This window comes from Pleurodeles waltl, chromosome 2_2 (assembly GCF_031143425.1).
Source record: "Pleurodeles waltl isolate 20211129_DDA chromosome 2_2, aPleWal1.hap1.20221129, whole genome shotgun sequence".
NCBI lineage: Eukaryota > Metazoa > Chordata > Amphibia > Caudata > Salamandridae > Pleurodeles > Pleurodeles waltl.
In genome coordinates this window covers 824,914,762-824,941,271 of record NC_090439.1, presented here as the reverse complement: position 1 = coordinate 824,941,271, position 26,510 = coordinate 824,914,762, and the positions used below count along the sequence as shown (strand labels likewise).

At 41.9% G+C, this 26,510-nt stretch overlaps 1 protein-coding gene across 1 annotated transcript in view; it reads left to right on the top strand.

The window, feature by feature from the left end:
* Positions 1-26,510, top strand: part of CALB1 (calbindin 1) — a 154,306-nt gene that overhangs the window by 107,718 nt on the left and 20,078 nt on the right. The window contains exon 6 of the mRNA XM_069220451.1: positions 11,344-11,421. Coding sequence (XP_069076552.1) covers positions 11,344-11,421 — 78 coding nt within the window. The remainder of the gene's footprint in view (positions 1-11,343; positions 11,422-26,510) is intronic.

The window sequence follows — 26,510 nt, the reverse complement described above, 5'->3', positions numbered from 1 at the left end:
CAAAATAATTTGCCTTACATACGGGTGTCTGCCAGGTAAGTCACGTAGCCCACTATCTGTAAATTAAACATTCCTTGCTCCTCACAAAGAACCTAGGCTTCCTTACTATACCCTCGATCAGACTCCTAAACCCTAGTGATTGTCAACTAAATCGGCGTGGATGGCATCAAACTTGTAGATCCTTTTGCCACGGGATCTTCTTGCCTTCAGGAAAGCCGTTAAAGCATCTGCACGTGGTATGTTAATCATAGCAAGGCAACATTTGCATCAACCGGTCTCTTCTCATGAGAGCCTCTATCTCTCTGTCATGATCTGCTTTTTGTAGAGTTCTCTTTCAGTGTGTCCAGTGTTTATCACTATCAGCTCCTATCAACATTTTCCCATATTTATCTATTTTTCTAATGCATCATGCAATATGTCCTACCCAGAACGGGCAAGGGTGTGTGAGTCTCCTATCATTATAAGATTGCTTGGTGAGTTAAAGCGCAATCCATGAGTGTAACAGTAACTATTTTTCAAATAGGCAAAAATGTAATACTTTGAACATGTTCAAAGTATTACATTTTTGCCTATTTGAAAAAGGTAAGAATATAATAGATTTTTTGCTGAGTACATTTCTCTCTCGCCTCTTGCAACCGATGTTTTGTATGCCTTCCTTGAAACTGAAACTTTGTATGCCATGAATAGCTTCATGCAGGAATGGGCGCGGCCTTTTGAACTCTTCTTTAATTAAACGTTTGCACCTATTGCAAAGTCCACTACATTTTCTCGCCGAATTCCAAAAAACATATGAGATGTTTGGCGATCGAGGAATACCAAGAAAATGTGGATAACCAGTAGCAGCTCTGTGAAATTAGTTTGCCCAGGACTTCTGTGCCATTCCGTCATTCCATTAAGTCACCGTTGTCAACACCCTCAGTCTGCTGTTACAGTGGCTTATACTATGTGAAAGTGATGTTTTAGGAAGAAATGTTCTTTTAAAGTTTACTTGTTGTAAAAAACATTACAGACAGGTGGAGCTCAGCGGCAACGGGTTATTGCACTTTTTTCATTAACAAAGTGATGTTATGTCGATGACTGTTTAGAGCACGTTGTTGGACTAGGTCTGGCGGCCCTCAGCCTTCGCCCTGAGCATGTGTTCTCACGCTCTTACACCATGCCCCCCCCCCCGTGCCCCCTGATGCCATCTTCTAGTTATAGAATACTAACAGAGAAGGCCAAGTGGCAGGCTAGCTTTGTGGCTTACGAAACCCCCCCCATCAGGTGTGCCGGGGTACACAGAGGTGAAGGATGCGTGCAAGGGCATCGGTTTACCTATTTCGATGTGGTTAAGGGTGTGCATCTTTTTATTACACACAAGCGATTCATTTCTCAAATTGTTGTTAAGAGTTTCCCCAATGTTCCTACATCTGGGTAGTCACATGTTTTTCTCCAAACTGGATGTATTTCAAACAAGTGCAAATATTTCTTTGAAAGCACCCATCACTGTGAATAAGGATGTGCCACGTTTTCCCTAAGTTCACTTTCAAACCGTTTTCTTCATGACAGTGGAACTGGGTGAATATTGGTGATCTTTTTATTTTTCTAGAAAAAACAAAAAATGATGCAGAAGTTCCTTTGTGTACATGATAACCCCCATGCAGGAAACGTTATGCACTATCGATAGAGTTCATAGTACGGGCAAGAGGTATGGAAAGTTTGCAAGTGAAGATCCTTTTAAACTTCACCTATTTGGTGTAAATCCATTCAGGCATTTCAGAGAAATTAGAGTTTAAAGTGGGGGCTCGGGTTGAGCATGTAATGGTTAACCCTCACAAAAAGGTACAGACAGCTGGATGGTTGGTACTGCAGGAGTACCATGGTATTCTCATGGTACCAACAAATAAAAAAAACTCCTTCTTATTGACTGCAGGCGCGTTTCTCCTGTCAGCCATTTTGGTACTGCACTACTGGAACAATGTGACTGGCTGGCCCCAACATCTGAGAAAATGTGCCTTCTATTACCGGACTTGGGGACTCAGTCCCTATGTCCTTTAAAATAAAGAAAGGGCATTTAAGGGGAAGGGCGAGCACACTGTATCTGCCAGCGCCATGTGGGGTGTTGTTCCAGAGGACACTCTCATTAGATCAAGAGGAAAAAAATGTATGTATTTGGTTGCAGAAACCACAGGTCCAGTGGCTAGAACTGTGGTACCCAGCAACACCTCCTGTGTGGGACCTTTCCAGTACTGCAGTACCAAAAAACCTTTTAATAAAATAAGGGATAGGCTGTAAGCTTTGCACAGTGGGGTTTGGCTGCTGGGATTTTGGAGACTTGGGAGCATATTTATATATATGTATGTATGTAGATGTATATGTGTGTATATATATATATATATATATATATATATTTATATCCGTGTGTGTGTGTTTAACCTTTTAGGGACCTGATTTAAGGAAAGTGACGCTGCACCTAGTACAGCGCCACTTTCCTTGCCCCTTAGCACCCCCTAACACCACCATGTGTGCACCGTAGCTAAGATTCTGCGCACCAGGGCGGTAGTTAGGGAACTAGCGTGAAAGTTTTAGACGGTAGTTCAGAGCTTTACAGGATTTGCATCAAAAGTTTTGATGCTAACCCTTCAAAGCCTGTTGAGGCCCATTGTAAACAATGGTGTGCCTTCTTCTGAGTAGGCGTTAAAAGTGCTGAAAAAGTACTGAAAAAATGACGAAAGAATGACGCAATGAACTCTCTTAGATTTCTTTGCATCATTTTTTCAGCCCCCCTAATGGTGGAACGCCCCCCTTTGCATACATTATGCTTGGCTCAGGCACAATGTAGTGCAAAGGGTTACAAAGTGGCGCAATGCATGCATTGCACCACTTTGTAAATTTGGCGTGGCAATTGTGGCCTTGTTGAGTCACATTAGCGTAAAACAAATTACACTTAACTGGCAAAAAGAGGTGCTAGAGGCGCTTAAATCTGCCCACACGTTTTGGCTTGTCCTAATATTATTTCCGTCTGGTCTGGATGCTTTGTAATGAAATCTGAGCGTCTAATTGTGTCTGTAACAGGCATCGAAATGGTTATTAAGCTTTAGGCCATTGATGTATCCGAATATCAGATCATTACCAGGAACTCTTTCAGCTTTGCTTTATTTTTCAAGTTTTCAACAGTTCATTGTAAATCTTCATTATTTGATCTTATCCTTCCTTGTATCCTTGTCAGTAGAATGAAAAGATAAAACTGCTGAGCAGACCTCGACGGGTTTTGGAGATTACATTTTTGACCAAGTTAACTTTTTAAACTGGGACAAGAGGATAAAAGGCGAGATACAATAGCCTAATAGTGAGAGGGGGCCATTTCGTGGAAACGAGCTGAGCCTTACACAATGCTTAGTACTTTTTCCTTTAAAATATATTGTTAACAAAATGCCCAAGACAAATCCTGACATCAAAGCAATTTTTGTTGTCAAATGTACTTTCCTTCAAGCAGCATGTGGCCTTTCCACTTTAAGGAAAGTAAAACACCTAACAGCAAATCAAAGTGCTCATTTTCTTACTTAGGGCCAGATGTATAAAAGGGGTTTTCCCATTCTGTGTCAATGGGAAAATGTGTTCTTACATATTGCCCATAATATCTTTATTAGTGTTGCAGATAAATTTTACAGCAATAATTGAGACTGGATTCCAGTGCATACAACAAACACTAGCGGTGTGTGACTGTGAGAGCGTTTGAGAGTTTGGAAGCCTGTGATTTATTCATTCAGATTATTTTAAGGCACTGTATGAACCCTCACAAGGAAGGCCTTAGATTAGGGTTAAACATGAACCATCGCATCGTGACTAAAGATCCCTTATTGCATCCAACCCTGCGACCTTTCCGGGCGCAACCACTACTCTGATCAACATCACCTAGAATGACCGAGAGATATGACGGCTGCAGGAACACCACAGTGTGGCATTAAAGTCGCCACAGTTCCCTATTGGGCCGAACGTATTCGAACTAATTATTATTCTTATTTTCGTTATTCCATACACAGAAAAAAAGTCGAACTTTCCTAACTGAAATGGTCCTGAACATCAGCGCAGTATAACGTTCCTGAGAAAGATTGTTCTTTATGTTAAAAATCCAGATTAGAAATGATTGTAATAAATGGGAAAAGGTGGAGGGGAGTAGATTGCGAAACTCGATCTGGAGCGTAGTGTCTCTAATTGTAGGGTGAAGGCCTCAAATGGCTTTGAACAAGGCGAGAAGTTTAAACTTGGTCTGTTGTGACTAATTTCGCCAACTAGCCTGTCTGCAGCGAAGTGATAGATAGAGGGCAGTTGTGGTGTTGAGGGAGTCCGGTTGCAGGTGTGGATCAACGAGTACACCAAGATTTTGCTTTTCTAGAGAGAATAACTTGCCAGGTGAGGACAGCAGCAGAGCTGTTTTGGTCATCCACGTGGAGAAGGTGGGTGAAAGCAGAGGGGAGCACAAAAAAGACAAGGAAAGAATGAAGTAGGAGCTATGATGGAGGTCATTCATGAGGCGTGCTCATAATGCCGAAACAGATAAAGTTTAACAGCATTTAATGATTACCACTGAATTGGCAGGTGAGGAAGGCTCGTTCATTGTATTTTAATATAGATAAGACTTTAGCCATCTCAAGTATTGACATTTGTTTTTTTGAAAAAGGAGATGCCAAATGCCAGAGTGAGAGACAATGCAGGAAGAGAGCGTGACTGGTTCTAGGATACAGAGACAGAAAGGATTAGAGGGTGCATAAGGGACAATTACATCCTTATTCACCTCATGCCCAGTGCCTCACGAACTTTATCAGCTCACACCAAAAACCTCCCCTTGGGTTCCCCCATGTTTGACACATATTACAATCAAAGCTCAACCATGGCTTATAAACATTCTCTACAGAGTGCTAGATGAAGAGATTTAAAGAGAACAGTATTCCTCTTTTGGTTTCAACAACACAAGAACAGATCAATTTTCTTGACCCATGACTCCCAGTAATTGGGAGTGATATAGTTGTCGCTACTAAGAAACAGCCCTATTTCTTGAGCACCAGGTGGGGCAGTGTTCTCTTAGGTATGTGACCTCATCACAGTAGTATTTATCATCTCCCCACAAATCTTGCTAGACTTATAAATGTTTTCTCCCTTTCATTCAAATTCCCTGTGACACCACTGCCGAAAAAGACATTGGTGGTCATTCTGACCCTGGCGGTCTTTGACCGCCAGGGCGGAGGACCGCGGGAGCACCGCCGACAGGCCGGCGGTGCTCCAATGGGGATTCCGACCGCGGCGGTAAAGCCGCGGTCGGACCGGCACCACTGGCGGGGTCCCGCCAGTGTACCGCGGCCCCATTGAATCCTCCGCGGCGGCGCAGCTTGCTGCACCGCCGCGGGGATTCCGACCCCCCCTACCGCCATCCAGATCCCGGCGGTCGGACCGCCGAGATCCGGATGGCGGTAGGGGGGGTCGCGGGGCCCCTGGGGGCCCCTGCAGTGCCCATGCCACTGGCATGGGCATTGCAGGGGCCCCCGTAAGAGGGCCCCTACATGTATTTCACTGTCTGCTGCGCAGACAGTGAAATACGCGACGGGTGCAACTGCACCCGTCGCACAGCTTCCACTCCGCCGGCTCGATTCCGAGCCGGCTTCATCGTGGAAGCCTCTTTCCCGCTGGGCTGGCTGGCGGTCTGAAGGCGACCGCCCGCCAGCCCAGCGGGAAAGTCAGAATTACCGCCGCGGTCTTTCGACCGCGGAACGGTAACCTGACGGCGGGACTTTGGCGGGCGGCCTCCGCCGCCCGCCAAGGTCAGAATGAGGGCCATTATTCAGGGAGTAGAAGAAATGATTGGTTTACGTATGACTTTGCTTTTGACATCAAGCCATGGAAGACACACAACAGTGACCATTCACTAGATCTTTTGTTCACTTAGCGTCCAAGCATTTTATAAAATATATAAGGAAGAACAAAGTAAAAAAATGCATTATTGCCCAAATAAATGGACAAATACAAAAAATATATATTATTATTTAATTATTCATTTGGTTGTTGTAGTATTTCCGAGAAAGCTAGGAACATGCTGACAGGTCCTCGGCATTGCCTCTAACAGGTTAAGGGCATGTTCTCTGCGTTTTAGACCATACACTTTGGGAAACACTATAGAGTACATATTAAAGAGATTTCCCACCTTCAGCTGATAGCAGACTTGCTACCATCACAGTGTGAAGCTCTTTTAATTTTTCATTGCAGCTCCTCTTGTTTTGAAAAATCTGTCCCTGTACTACATGCAGAATATGTATGACGTTCTACTGTTTCCTATACATATTTGTGTATGAAAGTATTTCAGATATAGACATATACCTGAATAACAAATTATACGTCTGCTAACACAGTTTCATTTCGTTCTTCAATATTTTTCTTAGCTAGGTTGATATTGGATTTAGTTAATTTCCCAAGTGTTTATTTTCATTCTCTAGAGAAAATAAAGAAAATACTATGGGCCTCATTAAGAGTTTGTCAGTCCACTATGGCAGTGGCATCCCCCCTGCCCTATTACAATGCTCCTGCTGTGCTGACCAGCAGGAACATTGCAATAGAGTGTTTCCACCAGACAGAGCTACGAGCTAGTACTCAGCTTCCTTAAAGGAGGTGAGTGCTATCTCATAGCACAGAGGGGGGGGGGGGGGGGCGACCATGCGCATGGGCAGACCAGGGGACCCCAGCACATCCTCACTGTCAGCCTTTCCATGACGGTCAGATCACCATAGAAATGCTGGCAGTGAGGGGAGTTGTAATCAGCCAGGCGTTGCTGAGTTCAGCACTGCCCTGGCTGAGTACAACTCTGACCACTGTCATGCCATCGGGAACCATGTTTCCCAGCGAGGGGGCGGGGGGGTCGGTCCACTGGCGGGTCTGCCCAACAGGGTTGTAAATTGGGTGGTCAAACCACCTTGAGTGTGGTGTCCGACCATCAACATGAGTGTGGCGGTCCTCGGACCGCCACACTTATAATGAAACCTTTTATGTACTTGGTTTTTGTTCATATCTTTAATTTAACCATGCAATAAAAATAGATCAGAATGCGTCAACTAACAAGAACACGTTTTAATTGACATTTTAAGAGATAAAAAGAATTCAAGAAAACAGGCCACTAAGGTAGTAATTTCATTTCTTGGCATCCGAATGTGAAAAACAACTTTCGTTCATTAATAGGTTTTATGTCAGAATGTTGTGTACTTAAATATCATTTGGTATAATTATTGTGTGCTAAATATCATTAAAAAATATTGGCCACTGGGTAATGATTTTCTAATATTAGCTCCAATGGGAAGATATTTGTTTAAACACTAATGTGGCCATGATAATCTGGCAATCATATACTGGTAACAAATCCATCAAGGAGCAAGTTGAGTAGAGAAAAAAGAAGAAAACATATGATTTGCCCAGCAACAAAGGACATAGCTGCACATGGTCAAAGATGCTGAATTCGGGTCACCTCCTGGGAATAGGTATATAAAATTTGCCAAGAATAGTAGAATTAGATTTCAACAGTTTCTGCCTGACACTAGTCAGGCTGCTATTTTCTGTACGTTTTGTCTAGAAAAGCAACACCTGTTTGTGGCACAGAACACCAGGGAAATCAGCCTTACAGTTTAATAAAAAACGTTTTGGCCTAATTAGCAAAGAAATGAAAAATCTGTTTAAAGTAAAGTAAATCAAATTAAGATAATCTAAAATTAGGGTATCCATAGAGACATTTTTTGTGTTTCTGGTGATATCCATTCTTCATGCAGTGTAGGAATATCTGCGGGATTCTAAACAGACTAATCAAACAGGCCATCACTTGATATGAGGTATATTTTGCTCTCTTATGTTGACAGACCACAGTATTGTTCCACAAAGGAAGAAGTTTACAATCTTGAACACCTAATGCGACATCTATTACATGGCCATCTTTGTAGGAGCATTGTGATCATTCACCTCTGTGTTTTCAACATACCTTCAATTATTTTATGTGACAATGTAAAAGATATTATGAAGAAACTATAATGCTGAAAATAAAGTTATGAAAAGTGAAAAAAGAGTATTTGTTTTTGAGAAAGAATGATGATAATAACCACATCTTTTTATTAATATTTAATGTATATGTTTATTAGGAAGTTTTATAAAGTACGTGTGGCCTTTTAACTTCATAGTGCTTTACCAAATGAAGAAAAGGAAATGCAATAGGTGGTAGGAAGGAGAGGTTAGAGTTCAGTACAACTCTTGCAGCAAATTAGTACAGTTAAAGGCAAGTCTGAATAATTTTGTTTTCCCAGGTTTCCTGAACTGCATGTAGTTTAGTTCAGATTGAGTGTAGTCAAGAGTGCTTCAACACTTAGGCCCAGATTTATTAAGATTTGGCATCAGGGTTGCATCACTTTTGTGGCTATGCAAAATCCTTTTTGGCATTTACTAAGTCATGCAAAGCCACTTTGCGATGATTTGTGTAGCGTAGTAAATACAAAATAACACAGCACAGCTCATAGTGTTACTTTGTGTTGAGTAGGAGTTACATGGGTTGAGCATGGGTGTTCCTATACTTTTACCCATGTATTTTGACCAAACCAAGATTTACAAAGACTTTGTTTTGCCTGGGTATGCATCAAAATTGTGCACCTATGTAACAGAGGTGTAATAAGGAGAAATATCCTAATTTCTCCCTATTACTTCCTCTTTCCATGTGCTCTGCATTCGGCAGCACACATGGAAATGGGAAAATACCTTTATGGATTGTTTTTGTGGAGGAAGATAACCCTTTCTGTACAAAAGCAATCCTGCCTGGTATGGAGGCATCTTTGCACCATGGTGGTAGGTAATCTCAGTGTGCCAGTGCAGGTAGAGAGCTAAAGAGCGTCTTATGTTTAAATATGATACTGCTCAGTTCGCTCCGATTCACGCAACTCAGCACCTTTGCTTGCTGCGGTGCTTTGTGTTAACCTTTAGTAAATATGCCCTGTTAGTGCCTGCCCCAGTCTTTTATCCTCTTAACAGGGAAAGAGTGCAGGGAAATGGTTTTTTGGGAGAGGAATAGTGAGGTGCCAGTGTCTTCTAGTAAACAGGACCTTTACTAAAGAAACCTTTATGGACTTTGCACCAAAACTTACATTTAATCCTGGAATCTAGCGATATCAAATTGAGTACTTTAGGTGTGGGGTTGTGTAACCATCATTGCATCAATGTATTCCCTTCTATTCATCAATTATATTTGAGTTTTTCAATCCAGAAAGATAATTCTTCCCAAAAACAGTTTTCACTCTTTACTAAGAGGACAATGCATGTATCAATATCAAACCTGCATTTCAAACCTTGTGTGAAATGTTGGGATGCACCAGTTAATTATCTACTTAAATAAAAAAAAAAAGAGTTTAATACTTGTTTAAGAATGCCTGGTACCCTGATGTAGATCACTGGGCATTATCTGGCTATTTCATCAGGTTTACAGGGAGTGTGCCTGAATCACACTTGTGAATTACAAGGGGGTAGTACCAAATGCCATAAGTGGGTGGAATGTGTGCAGATTATAAAACACCACCTACCTATAGCTTGTGGTACTGCATACTTGATCATCCAGTGATGAGTAGCTGTGAACAAAATTTCTATTAGAAGGATCTGCTTGTAGCCAGAAAGTGCAGTACAGTAGGTGATAATGTTACCACTTAAACATTTCCCTTTGTTAAGTGCTGAGCAGAACAATGGCAATAAACGTGGCTGCACAGCAGATCACAGGGAGGCCATGCTTCTACACCCACATTTTTACATAAACATTTGCTGTTATAACCATTTTCCTTAATTTCTACTGGCTAAACAAAAATTCCAATCATGTGTTTCAATGGTAATAGCAACTATTGTGGCTCTGAGTGCATACTAGAAGAAGAAGGTAAAGATACCCTAATATTTACAAGTATAATCATTGGGACGTTGGGAAAGTACCTTTAGTCTGAGCATCACTTTATCTAGAACTTTCTTGTTTATTAAGGTGTCCCAATGTCAGAGAAGCTGCTTGGACCTCAAACCAATAATTAAAAGCCTCCAAAAAAGATGTTCTGCTTCAATTAAGGACGCAAGACTGTGGATGCATGGGCAGGTAACGCATTATGAGTCCCAAAAGAAGCACAAACTGCCAACAAATAAATGCTTGGCCCCGCCAGCAGGGGCAGCGAATACACAAGTGTTGTACTTGCTTTTGAGCTAGCTAGCAGGGGAAGAGCCTGTTGTTACAGGACGTCAACACTACGCAGCAGCTCAATTGGAGGGTCTCCTGGCTAAAGCGAGGAGCACGTCGCTGTGATCAGGAAGAGTAAATAAATAAAAAATCAAGGTTAGAAAAAACAAGAAGCATAAAAATCCTGAGTTTGGTTTTCAGGGGACTCAATGCAGACAGCAGCTCTGTAAGAAACCGCTTACATAAAGTATGATTTAGAGAAGTAAGTAAAAATACTAAAATACTTGTTAGGCCTTGTTTGTGAATAAAAAATAATCTTGTTTTGTATAGTTCATCAAGTGGTGTTTTGCATAAAAAAACAAATGTTTTTCTTGCAAAAATGCTTCATACTACGCACAGCCTTTCGAACAAAGAGTCTCCTGAAAATAACAGCCCCTATGCATTGCAATGACAGCACGACTTAGGAGGCAGAATGTTGCATCCCATTATCTATAGCAGGACGGTGAAATGACTCTTCTGCCCTGACCTAAGATGTATCAAAACAATGCTTAAGGCGGAGTCACCTAGAGCAACAAAGGGGCTCACGTAAAACCACCTATGTTCGTGCCTAGCAAAAGATGTCTTTGTCTACTGCCAGACCTAAAAACGGGGATTTGGGAAAGGAAAGGAACTCAACAACATATTTGAAATTAAAATAACAATTTCTTTATAAGAGTGTGGAAGAAATCTGTGGTGCTCCATTTTCCACTTTATGTACTTGCTGATAACAGTCTAAAGTTGTTACTCCTGCTATTTTTATTTATATAATTAAACATAAATATTTTCTTAGTTTTGAACATATATACAAAAAATCCTCAGCTGAATCAAACTGCACTTAAAGGACTCCTTAACATTCGTTCTTGCTTGTATAAGTAATGTGCATTTTTTCCTTTTGTTAAATTAAAAAACGCTTTTGTTTATAAATGTGAAGGCAGTCAATGAACTGGGGTACACTGTTATTATTATAGTTAGTATTGTATGGTAATTTCCTTTAATGTCCATTATGTATTACCAATAAGGCATTCCAATCCCTTCTTGGCATAATAGAAAGCTGTGCTAAAATAGATGTTTATTCCAGCTAAGCTTAGTTATCAAATGCCTTTGTTTTGCAGAACTTTTTAAAAGACCTCCTACAGAAAGCAAATAAGACCTATGATGACAAAAAGCTTGAAGAATACACTCACACAATGGTAAGGCTTTTTCTCTATTAGAAGCGTCATACATGAACTGTAAAAGGTAAATACCTCAACACAAAGAAGTCCTTCTTCGGAGACACGTACTGCACAGTCAATGTTAAACAAGAAATCCTTTTCCGAAACAAGTGCCAAGAATGCTGCGTGGTAGTAAAGCGTCTGCTTCACTCATTGAGTATTTACAAAATTTATAGCTCGGAATGCTCGCTACACAGACTTCGTGCTTGGGGCTCTTTGGGGGCTTAAAAGTTGAAACGAGGGGCTAGATGTACTATTTAGTGGTCACAATTTGCAACCAGCATTTTAGCAACCAGTAAATAATTTTCTAAACTGACCTAGGTACATATAGGTCAGATTCGAATATTTCAGATTGAAGCTGGGTTGCAATCCAATTTACCTTTTTAATATACAGGGCATAAGTTGCAAATTGCGACTTACTCTAATTTAAGGCCATCTCAGGGGTGATGAGGTCAGCAGATATGTGATTGCCTTTCAACAAAGTAACCATTTTTTAAATGCAGACCATTTTCCTTAAAGGAAACAGGACTGCATTTAAAAGAAAAGTTAACTATTTTTTTTAATGTTTGAGAGTTGGCAGTGGTCCTGTGGCCCACTGCCTACTCCCAACATACTTTTCCTTTTAACATTCCCCAAAAAGATGGGGCCCCAAAAGGCCCTCCTCCCATTTGCAAATGGGTTACCACCTCAACTTCGGGGTTGGCAACTTTTCAATAACTTTCAATGACTTACAACCACTATTTCTGTTCTAAATCATTGATACATATGGATAGGAATCCCCATTTGTGCCTATGACATGCTTCTTCCAAATAGTGATTCCTTATCCACTTATATACCCATTTTAGGAGTTGGGAAAAAGTTACCTATTCCTAAAACATATTTAGTACATTTCAGAAAGCGTTTTTGCGGACCTAATCTCAGAATCGGAGCGTTTTGACCAGAAAAATGCTCTGTATATCTAACCCTATGTTCCTCTAAACTTTGTGTGACAAGTCATTGGGTGAATAATTCTATATCAGTGATAAACGAAAATACAGGGTGCTAAAAAATAGCATCCCAAACCTTGTGTTATTATGATCACAAACAAACATGTGACCTAGCTATTACAAAGTAGTCCAAAATCTTTAATCTGCCATCTATGGTCTTAAAAGGCACAATAAATACAGTCATATATTAAGTATAAAATTACACGAATTAAAACAACTAAATTAATCAAAAACATAATACTTCTTGAAACACTACTATATAGCTACGCAGTTGCAATGGGTGGCCTGTTGGCTCCCATCGAAGCAGTTAGTGGACATGGCCACAGATCTTCCAACGTGGCCACAAAGTAAGTTACTACGCTTATTTTATCCCTGTGTGAAATCCGCAGTGCCAACCCCTATTCTACCGAATCTAGCATATCGTTGTTGTTACCTCACCAGAGACACCGTGCCCCATGCACCAGCCATACCCTTGTTGGGAACACCACGTGGCGCATGTGACACATCGGCTGCAGAACTAGCAGCTTGGCATGTGGTAGTAATATACACACTAGAAGACCTCTACACTGATGGCAACCTCAACACTCATGGCACACTGATGGAGGCCACCAGACTGCATCTCTGTAATTTTATGTTGTACAACTCCCTTAAACAAACATTGCAACAAGCATGGAGAGACCTCACAGAAGAACCCCGTATGCATTACACACTACAGTACCTACATATCTTCGGGGAAGGAGGACATTTAATACAATGGATAGCAGACTCCCTATGTCTCCATACGACTAGCCCGCTCGTGCCTCTCCGCAGGAAGTGGGAGGGAGACAGGGGGGAACCGTTCACAGACAGAGAATGGGTAGCAATACTAGAGACCCCCACAAATGTACTTCGCATTATCCGATTTTGTCTTATTCAATATTATATCACACAAAGGGCATACCTTACCCCCGATAAGATCAATAGATATTTTAACCATGTGGATGTGGCTTGTCCGTGGTGTCAGTACTTAGGGTCGTACTTGCTACACATGATATGGTTATGTCCCCCCCTGAGTCAATATTGGACCTCAGTCCATGCATGCTTGATGTATTGTGTGGGCCGACCCTTACAGCTGACCTGGGAGGCGTGTGTCCTGGGAATGTTTCCTAGGGGTAAAAAATTGAAGCAACGTCCCGTAATCTGGGGTTGTTAGTGGCCAAACACCTTATGACTCGTAGATGGCAATCTTCTGAGCCACTAGCCTATGAAGCATGGCTACATTCACTGGCTATTTGGGCGAGGGTGGAGTGCTCGGCCCTCCAGTGCGAGGAAGCGTTGGGACTGCAAAAATATCCCCTTGAGGGGCAGTGGGAGCTAATATTAATAGACCTGTATACGCCGCTTATGCCGGCACTTGCTTCACTTTGATTTCCCGGAAATTGGTGATGGAGTTTTGGCAGCGATCACACTCGGTTCAGCATGCTACAAATCTGTATATGTAACTAACACAAATGCACACTCACTTCAGATGTGGGGATTCTGGACTGATTGAGGGCCACATGGTATAGATGTGTGGAAGTGATGTGCTAGATGTTTATAAACTGTACAACAATTTTACTGAATTCATAATGTGGGTGCTCAGATTCATGTTGCCAGCAATTTTGTTTTCTACCTCTATGATTGTTGTTACGACTTGTTATTGATAATGACCAGATGGGTCAGATGTATTATTACTATGCAATATGTCATGCTAAAGTATAAAAGCAATAAAGAAATATAAAAAAAAAACATAATACTTCTTGAATTGTTTAGCGCGGTGGCCCATCAAACAATGAAACCCCCCATCGATATATAAAACAACTATAAAATAACAAATATAATAAAACCAACATTAAAACAACAAAGGCACACAAAGCAAAAGCACAATGCATGACAAAACAAAGGCAATTACCTCTCCATACATTTATACTGGCTCAGACTGCTGCTTTAAGGAGTGAGGACACCCTAAGCAGATATCAGGGGTATTTAATAATTGCAGACAAAACAAGGCCTCTCTACATCTGAAAAAGCATGGTTTTATAATAGGTTTAAGGAATAAACTGTGAGAATAACTGAAATCAGTGCAAAAAAGCATGCAATGCAAGAGCGACTGAGTAGAAGCCCCATCACAAGCACAGAGCGGAGCAGGTCCCCCGAAGGCTCCAAATTAACTTCCAGAACACAGGAGCCACCAAACCAGGCTGGTTCTAAAACAAAAAAGAAGAAACCTATCCCATTGTGTAAGTTCTAAAGAGAGGTAAAATGCAGAATCCATGGTGGCAAAAAACTTATAGTAGACCTGCATGGTGTTCTTTGCCTACTAGGTTTGCAGCCTTCTTTCCTCACAAAAAAAAAAACAGAAAAGATTCCTCACACTCAGATCCTTCTTTATGTTCAGGGGGCGTGTATAGGGAACATGACCCCAACACCTTGAACATTCTAATGATATAGCTCAGCCAAGGAATGGCATGCCCTCTGTCCAGACTGAGGCAGACCTGAATAATGTCTGCAAAATTGTGCACTCTGATTAGCCCATAAAATAATCCACAGTAATAAGGGGGCCGATTTTACTCTGTCCTCAACATACCGCTGAGTTAGTTCTGTATGAAGGATGTAACTGGGAGTGGTCCGCAGAAGCGGCAAAAGCCTCCAACAAATACAGTTTTCCTCAAGCTGGAGAACTGAGCTATTACGGCAACTCCAGACCCATACACTGCAGCAGAGACACAGTGTGCTTTATACACCATTAGCAAAGGGGTAATTGCCCCTTTTCTTCTTGCTGTGGGAAGGCTAAAAATAGCACCAGCTGCCCTGCTAAACTTTAGGCTTGAGCTAATCAGCTGCAACTGCTAGGAGCCCAAATGATTTGGAACCACTCCCAGAGAGTTCTAGTATTTTACGCTAGAAAATGACTGAGCCTGAATGGTAAGTCTACTAATATCTGAGCTTCCTGGGCCACAAGCCATGACCTGGGATTTGCCGTAATGAAGGTTACCCATAAATTGTGAAAGTCAGTCCACAAATACCCGTAAAGCATTGGGAGTCTGGGCCATTAAGACTGCATTGTCCGCATATAGCAATGCGGGCACCTGGGTACCGGCAATTCTTGGGGTATATACCAGGGAAGTAATTAGTGAAGGCAGAGCTCATTAATGTATGGGGTGCAAAATGAAGCCAAAATGAAGCCTTGGCACACCCCACATTTCAACCCATATACAGGGGACATTTCAACATTTGGGCTCAGGAGCACTATGGCTTCCATATAGGTATGCAGAGTATGCATGAAATTCACCGAGGGTACCTCTACACCCATATCTAATATCCTCAGCCACAACTTGGCCCTATTAACTGAGTTGAAGGCTCTTGAGAGGGCCATAAAGGCCAAGTACAGTGGACAGTGCCTTGCATGGATGTACTTATTAACAATGAAGCTCAAATTGAGGCACTGCACTTAGCTATTAAATATAGCGTCTCATTTAACATTTTGGCTAAATTGGGCCGTATAACCCTACACCACAAATATAGTTTATACCAGGTTTCGTTACCAAGGGAACTAACAGATACAAATTAAGTTTTTCATTTTTAGGGTCGAGCCTGCGTCGCATGCGCTTGCCCATGCGTTTCGCTAAGCGAGATGCTTTAGTAATTAAAAAGGGCTCGGAGCTCTGTCCACGTCACGTCAGTGTCTGTCATTGGCTTGTGGGCTTGCCTGTTAGAATCTGCTTGATTTCATTAGTGGAAGGCATGCACATGTCATGCCTTTTCCGGTGGAAAGCCCTCCTCGAACGCATCGACCAAGTACAGAAAACATGCAAGGCTCGCTGTTTTCTGTCCGGCTCGTGGACTACTTTTTCTCTATTTTCCCAGCGCGATCTCGATTGGCAGAAGTCGAGCGCTTTACACAGTTAATTGCACTTTTTCGGGTTATGTACATAAATGCACTTTTGCCAATAGGTGAAAAGTCGGGTTAGGAGTTTACAACGCTATCAGCTCTAACATGAGCAAACGCGAGCCCCGTTGCATTGCAAATGCTTGTTATTTTTGGTGGTGTTATTGTTCAGTTTTGCCTCTAGCTCACAACTGGTGATAAACCCAATGATTTAAAACAAATGCGCTCTTTGCGTGGTCTGACAGTCATATTTTGTTGGCAACTTAAATTTTGCAACAGGCAGAGCCATATTTTAGCTTTCTAGCATACTCGAAGAAGGTTACTGGGAAACACAAAGTTGAAACCTTACACAGGTATATACAGTGCTGTAAATGGAAAAGAATTGCTCTGGAATCCCGTAAATTTATAATCCAGGTGTAGCCGCAGAAAATGGGTAGTCTCAAGAGGAGTGGAGTCATGAAAAGCCAAACCTGACAGTCAACATATACCTTTATTTTTCTATTTTAAGGGAATGGTTCCAACTTCAGTTGATGCCATGGAAAGAGCGTATTGACTAAACAGACAATTATACAAAAAATATACATATACAAATGAAAAATAGTTGATCACATTTTTTATATCAACTTGACCTTGTGATGGATGCAGGATGATGCAGTCTTCTCCTCAACACAGATGGACATAACATTTTAAGTTCGTTTTTTTAAAGTTCAATAGATCAGTTCTCGGTCTAGTAACATATCCACATTTCCCCAGTAACTACAACATACACAAAGGCACCTAGCAAACTTGAAATAAGTGAGCACTGGGCAAATCGCCAGCATCTTGCATAAAACCACCACAGGTTCATGGAGACGTTTACGAAGGATTACTGTAATGTGTATTGTTGTTATATCCTGAAACATGTCCCTTAATACAAAATCCAAACACAGCATACATTACTACTTAAGCCAAGCCAGCGTCCTTCCTTTAGGGCGTAAGGCGATTACAGGGTGAGGCAGAGAGCAACAAAAGTCATAACAGCTTTCTCCATATTTTATAAAACTATTGATTCATTTACATAGTTTTTATTGTGTCTTTCTAAAAGAACAAATTGTCAGTATTTTACTTATAAGTGGCTGTGTGGTAGATTGTTCAGTGAGTGGGAGAGTAACAGGTGGGAGGCTCACATACCTATCCAAGCAATCTATATAAATGGTCTTTGGTGCTTTTATCATAGGACGATATCACAGAGACAAAATAATATGCACCACACTGGGATATTACCAAAGCTATTTCACACCCCATACACATTTTAGATCTAAATACTTATATCCACAGCGCGCTGTTTACCAAAGTTTACATAAAACTGACCTCCACAAACATCAGGTTTCATGTAGGAGTCTGCACCCATCCATGACATAATGAAACAACTTATAAAGGGAAAATGTGTGAATTCCTAGAAACTGTAGCCAGAATAATTATTGCCACAATGAAAAACTGGAACTGGCATAAGGTGTTCAAATGAAAGGCTACTCAGATTGGTTGCCAAAAAAGCACTTAGAGAAGTCTGAAAGAAAACTCCCAATATGATTTTTCGCAATAAATCATTTCTATATTATGATGAAATTTGAAACTTCTGGAGAAAAACTAAAATTAAGATAGTTGAAGATAAATCACAATATCTTCATAGTCTCCTTAGACTTTTCCCTTGTTCTGAACTGATTTTTACTGTTGTAATACGCAATAGCCTCTTCTAAAGGTAGGAAGAATAGTGTAGTGTAAACTCTGACTACTTAAATATGAAGGGTCATTTGAAAGGGGCAGGGATACACTTTGGCATCATAAAGGACTGCAGCAATGGCCTTTTTTATATGATGATCCCAGGAGCAGACTTAGGTGACAGAAGCCTTTCATCCAAATAGATTACTCAGACATACATCTTTGCCCTCAGCAGGAGAGGAGGCTGTTCCTAGACCATGAAGATAAGGTGGTTGCTTATTTACATAGGGGTGGATTTTAGAGATGACTCAGAGCTCCCGAAAAGGAATTTCACTTCAGCCACTTTGAATGAGAGACTCTGAGAACATTTGCAGTGAGGTGAGAAAGAGAATGCTGAAAATGTGGATGAGATTTTGTAGGAATCTTGCCATGACTCAGCCTAGGGAATCAGGAATCTTTCATCATTGGCTAATGTGCTGGAAAAAAATTGTACCTCATACTAACTCCTCAGAATATTCCCAGACCTGAATAAAAATCTGTAGAGAGAAGGACACTGCCTGCAGATAGAAATCTGAAGGACTTTTAATCTCCATTTGCACTGAGGGACTGTGTTTGCTGTGTGCCTCTGAGACACAAATGGCTAGAGAAGGGCTACAGTTTTTACCTCTAGACATTTTTAACCTTTCCTATTCCAATCCTCGTTTTCTACTTTTGACCGGTACGCATTTTCACTCTAAAAGATCTCCGGCAAAGAGCCCCCGTGTGGGGCCCGTCAGGCATTGCAGCGCTGGCTTGACGAGGAGCACAGCCCTATGATGAAGCATGTCACCAAAAGGTGAGTGAGGGCTCGTGCTTACAACCTTTTGGTTTCCCTGATTTGCAGAACCGGTAGATACTATTTCCCGCCTTTTGGAACTGTGTGTGCACATTTTTTGGTTTATAGAGAAGGGCTACACCTTGCATTAAAGAACCTTTGGTCCATTTAGAAGTAAAGTTTACTGGGCTCTCTAAGAGCCTTTGCTGAAGAGAGACCTAGCCCATAGACTCCTGGCCTAGCACCTCAAACCTCTAGGGGACACCAAGAGTAACTTTCCTGCCAGTAGGGACCGGTAATTTTAGGAGGGACGGGGCGGGCGGGAAACACACTCACACTTATTCATTCACACACACACACGCACGCACGTCCATTCACAACACTCATCAGCATTCAAACATACATGCACGCATGCACCAAACATTCATTTAAAAAACACACACACTTACCTGCAGCTAGGAGGTCCCAGGAGGGTTGGGGCTGCTGCCTTCCCTCACTGGCTGACCTTAGGTCAGCCAATGAGGGAAGGCAGCAGTCCCAACTTCGTCGAGGAGTGGGATGGGGTCAGTGAGACTGCTGACCCCATCCCACTCTGTGATGAGGTGTCACTGATTAACACTCACCCTGGGTGCTCCTGGGCTTAAAACTGAAGCACCCAGGTCGAAGCCAACAACAATGTCTTAGAACAGTGGTTCCCAACCTGTGGTCCAAGAACCCCTGGGGGTCCGCGAAGCCTCCTCAGGGGGTCCATGACTGCTTAGAAAATGTAATAATATTAACAGAATGGGTCCCCAGCTTTCAGTAATGACTTATTGGGGGGGGCTCCAGATTCCAATAATGATTCAGTGGGGATCCCCGGGTTCCAGTACTGATAAAGTGGGGGTCCACAGAAGTCGAAAGGTTGGGAACCACTGTCTTAGATCATACTTGCCCCAGGGTATCAGTGTTACTCCAGTGGTTGTGGCTCCCCCTAGTCAATGTTTCACGGTAGTGGCATTAAGGGGAGGAGATGTGGCTAGCGTTGCTGATTTTGGAACCTGAGAAACTAGTTTTGAACCCCAGCCTGAGCGTAGTTTACAGTGATTCTGAGCAGATCACCTATTTTCCCTGTGCCTAAAATGGAAAATGAATGGACAACATAGTATGGTTCCCTTGTGAAGCACTCTAAAGCCCTTGGACAGCTTCCCACTGCCAAAAAAAATGCCCAGTATTTACTTGTGTTTTTTTTGTCTCCAAGTCATTTTCTCAAGTCTTTGTCTCCACAGATCTATGTCTTCCCAGGTATGTTTATTGTAGTGCCCAGACATGTGTCTCTGTTACTGCTTGGCCATTTCACTGCTTGTCTGTGTTAGACTTTTCATCCTTGGCGTGGTCTCCCTTAACTTTTTGCCCCTGTTCCCCAGGTTGTTGATGTGTGCTGGACTCTGATTTTACCGTTTTTGTTACTATGGGCACTTTACCACTCTAACCAGTGCTTAAGTGCAAGTGCTCCTTTACAAAATGTGTATGTAATTGGTTTATCCATGATTGGCATATTTGATTTACTAGTAAGTCCCTAGTAAAGTGCACTAGAGGTGCCTAGGCCTGTAAATCAAATGCTACTAGTGGGTCTGCAGCACTGGTTGTGCCACCCACATAAGTAGCTCTGTAATCATGTCTCAGACCTGCCACTGCAGTGTCTGTGTGGGCAGTTTTAACTGTAAATTTGACATGGCAAGTGTACCCACTTGCCAGGCCTAAACCTTCCCTTTTATAACCTGTAAGACACCCCTAAGGTAGGCCCTAGGTAGCCCCAAGGACAGGGTGCAGTGTATGGTTAAGGTAGGACATATAGTAATGTGTTTTATATGTCCTGACAGCGAAATATTGCTAAATTCGTTTTTCACTGTTGCAAGGCCTGTACTTCTCCTAGGTTAACATGGGGGCTACCTTTAAATCTGATTAAAGTGTAGATTCCCTTTGGGAGTGGATGGACATGTGGAGTTTGGGGTCTCTGAGCTCACAAATTAAAAATACATCTTTTAGTAAAGTTGATTTTAAGATTGTGTTTGAAAATGACACTTTTAGAAAGTGAGCATGTTCTCGCTTATACCATTTCTGTGATTTTGCCTGTTTGGGGATTCCCTGTCTGGGTCAGTTTGACAGTGGGGCTGGTTTCACCTCACACTAGATAGTGACACAAAGGGAGCTGGGGTGTAGTCTGCATTTCCTGATGAGTCATCTGTGCTAGGAGGGTGGGGAAGAGTGGTCACTTACACCTGAAAGGGCTGTGCCTGTCCTCACACAATGCAGTCTCGACCCCCTGGTGAGTGTCTGGGGTCTGGCCTGGGCAAGGCAGGATTTCACATTCAAAAGAGACTTTACTTTGAAGCAGGACTACTTCAAAGGAGAAATTGGGTATAAGAAGGGTACCCAAAACCACAGACTTTAGAAACCCTTCTGGAAACAAGAGGAACCTCTGCCTGGAGAAGAGATGAAGAGCTGAGGAAGAAGAGCTGCCCTGCCTGTGACTGTTCTTTGTGGAGCTATCCTGCAGTTGCTGCTTCTGCCAGAGTAAGAAGGCAAAGACTGGACTTTGTGTGCCTTCCATCTTGAGAAGAAATCTCCAAGGGCTTGATTTAGAGCTTGCCTCCTGTTGTTTGCAGTCTCAGGGACAGCAAATACTTCTCTCTGCCAGCACCTGGAGTCTCTGGAGAGACTCCTACTCTGCTCTGTGGTGCCCATCCAGTTCCTGGGACCCTGAAAGGAGAAGCTGGCAGCCTAAAGACAAGGAAATCCATGCACAGAGCGCAGTGCGTGGAAAAGATCGATGTGACTCCGATCTGCGGCTGAAGAAATGACACGCCGCTGGCTCTGCAGCTGAGAAACAACACTCGCAGGAAACGCGACAGAAGAATCGACACACAGAGCATGAGAAACGACGCGCAGCATCGCTGACGGAGGCTGGGAGATCACAACCTGCGCTGCAGGGTTTTCAGACCATCGTGCAACTGGATTTCCAACTCAAGTACCGCTGTGCATGGAAAACCAACACAAGGCCTGCCCGGACCCGAGAGTGCTGACCAGATCAACGCATCACTCTCCTGCGGAGAGAAGAAACGACGCACCCGCCATGGCGAAGGGAGAAACGAGGCACGGTCCCGCTCGTGAGTGGAATCAACGCCTTGCAAGCCCTTTTTGACACGCACTTGCACGTGCAGGGTTATTTTTGACACGCCCAAGGCACTTTTTCATGCTGACAGCGTTAGTGTGTGTTTAAAACTACTTAAAGACTCTTTCTGATTTTTAATTGATAACTCGACTTGTGTATTGTGGATTTTTGTCCATTTGGTCTAGTTTTGTTCAGATAAATATTTCCTATTGTTCTAAACTGGTGTTGTGTCATTTTGTAGTGTTTTCATTAAGTTACTGTGTGTGCTGGTACAAATACTTTACACCTAGCACTCTGAAGTTAAGCCTACTGCTCTGCCAAGATACCAAGGGGGTAAGCAGGGGTTAGCAGAGGGTGATTCTCTTTTACCCTGACTAGAGTAAGGGGCCTTGCTTGAACAGGGGGGTAACCTGACTGTCAACCAAAGACCCCATTTCTAACAGTCTGTATCACTACTGATTACCCATGTCCACATCACCATGTGTCTGGGTCTCTCATTGTCGGTGTCTTCTCATGTCAGTTTTAACAGGGTCCATGTTTCCCCCTTGTCTTCTGTTGCCCCTCCAGTGCTTGCTAATATCTCCCATGCATGTGTCTCACCAGGTCCATATCTACCCAGTGTCATCCAACAACATACTGGTCTATTTCTTTCTATATCAGCACCTCCCAGGTTGTGTGTCCCAGTCTATGTGTCTTCCAAAGTCAACGCAAGGTTCTGTGCTATGGATCGAGTGTCAATTTGTTTCATATTCCGCCTGCGTTGAGTAACTTTGTAGACATGTGTGCGAGTATGTACTACAATGAGTCACATTATTGGTATAAATGTATCCCGGGTCCCTAATACAGCAGGTTGCAATTTTAAATATTTTGGTCTTCACCAATCTTCTGTTCTGTAGAACTAAAGTGAATGTAGTAGAGATGCTTTCCACTTCATTACCTTTTTTACAGGGCGTTAAAGAGATACAGACAATTAAATCCAAATATTACCTCATTTCACGTAGCACATACAATTAATGTATGAAAAGTCTATAAAATAGAAAGGGTGGAATATGTTTCTCAAAGTTCCAACACGTTTATTTGGACTCTTTATTTTCATTTTTGTCTGGAACTCTCCGGGGCTCTCTCAAGTTGGAGTCAAAACTAAAAATGTACATATTGAGTTCCTATACTACTTAGTCAAAGCAAAGCTGACCAAAAACAGTGGCGACGTTTGCTTATCAGTTCCAACCCAATACAGAATGAAGATAAAACAAACATTTTTTCTGAGATTTGAGATGTAACTGCTTGTTGTTGTGAATTGTATTAGAGATGGCATGCCTCGCTCCTCTATTTAGCCATTATCTTTCTTAGGACATTGTTAAGTATGGTATGCTAGTAAACAGTATATAAAGTTAACACTTGATAGCCACTTACAACCATAAAGTTTTTTTTCACTTTGGCAAACTTCCTCCACCTTTGCAGAAGGCCAGTACGCACAAATTCGGACACAGCCTCCAAACAGGATGACACCAGACTATGCAAAATATGCCTGGCTCACTGAATCATCTGTCCCCGCAGCGGCGTGTACTTGTGTGGATTTCTATCGCCCCTAGCTCACTATTAGATTGAATGGCTAATATCAGTTGTGCAGATCATCGTTGCCTGTCTTTGACTGTAGCTAGGCGGACAGGTATTATCCACCGATGTATATTTGTTCAAATTGTGCAGGGAATGTGTTCTTTCGGAAAGTGCAAAATTACCTCCGGAGGTATTTGACATTTATTGGCGGCACTATGATTACCATTCTTTTTGGAATGGAGTCTGTTGCCCGTCATGGCATTATTCTGTCTTACTATAAGAAGCCTATTAAATCTCATTAAACTATGTAAAGCATACGAACATATTAAATTAAAAGTGATTACAATTTGTTTAATTATTTTACTGTCCAGAAGATGGGCAGAGGCGAAAGAGGTTGTTTATCGAGGTGGAATAATAACACTAGAAAATCATTCTCGATGCTGAATTGGCGAAGGAATATTTGTAAATACTCAGGGGCGTAGCTACCATTAGTGCAGCAGGTGCAGTTGCTCAGTGGTTCAGGAGTGTAAGGCTCCCTCCACCACAGTTATGGCTGTCGTTTCCTACCCAGGTGGGTGGCAGAGGACACATTGTTATTGTTTGTCCATGGCATCTTTGCTGCCAATACAAATATTCCAATTTTGACACATTTTGCACACTATTTGCAATGCAATAGGTCTAGCATTTGCTTGATTTAGAGCTATCGGCATTGTAAATTTATAACTGGACTTTTCTAACCACATAAATTGGTCAGCCCTGCCTCATAATTTTTTATTTTCCTACCATATAATTCCAGTGGTCCTGCATATACCTAAAGCACTTCCATTTACCTTCTTCCTCTATCTGCAGCAAAAAATGAAAATGTTGCCACTTAGCATCCTTACTTAAATCTGCCATGCTAATTCCAATACAATACTACTTTGAGCACCCTGCCATCAGAGCTGCTGGCTGGCTAACATAATTTCTCAAAAAAAACCACAAGACAACTGCGGAGGAGAAATAAACTAGAATGGTCACCCAAACATGTCAAGAGTGTTCAAACAGTCATAGTGTAATAAGGATGTTAAATTGGCCTGAATCGTGGTCATAATTGTATAAGGAGAGATTATTAAAACATATACAATTATCATACATACCTTTATCAGAAATAAACTTTTGGCATTAGAATGTAGTGCTCAAAGAAGCCCCTAGAGAGCACCATAAGAAAAATATAATTTGTAAGAAACATGGTTATGTAACCATATTGTTAGCCCCTAGAGGGCATAACCCAATGAAAAAAACAGGAGAAAGTAATGCAGTGTAACCATATACTTAGCCCTTAGAGTGCAATTTTAGGGCTAGCAGGCCTACTGTAATGATATTACAAACAAGGCCTTCAAACAAAACTTCTCCTAGCAGTAAAACAAAAGTTCTAGCCACGAGAAAGCTTAAAAGACACTGAATGGTGGTAGGGTTATTATTTTGGGGTCCCCACTAACCTAGTGTGGGGAACCAGAGATGACGTAAGTAGAAAGAGCGCTTTGAAGGTGGTCCCATTGTCCTAGGACCACCATAGCCTGAGTTATGAGCAAAAATGTTTTGTGAAAGTAATGCCTTGCAAAGCATTATGGGGCAAGTTTCCCGAATGTGGTGAATATTGTAGTATCGGCTCTCTCACTGTGCCGGGAGAGCCGCTTTTGCTTTGAGGATTTCTGTTTTACTTAAAGCATTTACCAATTTCACGTGTTTGAAGGGGAGAGCCACAATAAATGACTGTGATTAGGTAACTGCGAACAGTGTGACCAGAAATCCAATACTGCTGATCGAGTACACGCTATTGTGCCTGTTCTGCTCTGTGAGCATCATGGCCACCATGCAGCATGAAGAGGAGAGACAAAAGAAAAAAATAGTTTGCCCGCGTTGAAGTATATTGGCATTCGTGCAATAATCCATGTAACAGGGGTAGTCTGCAAGGCTTGACAAAAACAGCCTCAAGAATGCACAAAACTAAAGTATTTACTAATGATCAAGTGATTTTTGAAAGGCAAGCCCACGAATGAGTGAAAGTGATGGGCGTTGTTAAAAGCCCACAATACTTACAACAGGTGAAAGCGATTGCGCGTTCGACCCAAAAATGCCTAGACCAACACAAACATCTTCAGCTTCGTAGCAGTGAAGGTAACGAGAACAGATGTGTAGCCTCATCTGCAACTTGATGAAGCTGTATTTGTCATAAAAATGCACAAAAGTTATGCGGCACTGCTTCTATGTAAGATAGCTGAACCATTGTCACCAAATTTTCCGAAGTCACAAGCATCTGAGGAAATATGTTTGTCATTGAAACTTGGCATTTTCCCTAATTATAAAACCTCAGATTCCCCACATGTACGAGGAGCAAATCTCTGCACCACTATGATATGAAAATACTTTAGAATAAAGTACACTCCACTTCCCATCATTTCTTAAGTGTGGCACCTACAAGTAGGGGCACCTACTGGTAAAAAAAAAGATGAAAATGATTAACTGTATTTATTATCTCTTGGAAAACTTATCAACCCAAGTGCGAATTGAGATTTTACCTTCTCCTTGCACTAAATTTGCAGTAATGTAGGGGTATCTAGTGTAGGCCCACAAGGTTTGCATTTATGTCAGATTTGCAGCATATTCATAGAAGATAAATTTAAATGCAGTGAATGTAAGTGGGAGATATTTACATAGTTAATGGATATCTTGAAAATATGGCATGGATTTGACCTATGAAGGGCTATAATTGGTTTGACAGTTTTAACGTTAATACACATTTTATACATATTGCCTTAAAATAGCAGTGCTTAGTGTGACCACCTAACTACAGGTCATTAATTGTACTGTTTCCTGTCCTGGATGTTTGTGTGATAGCATAATGCATTCAAGGTGTTGTGTCTTGTTCTTTTCTATTCAATTAATTAGACTTTCACACCCAAAATCAATGATGTG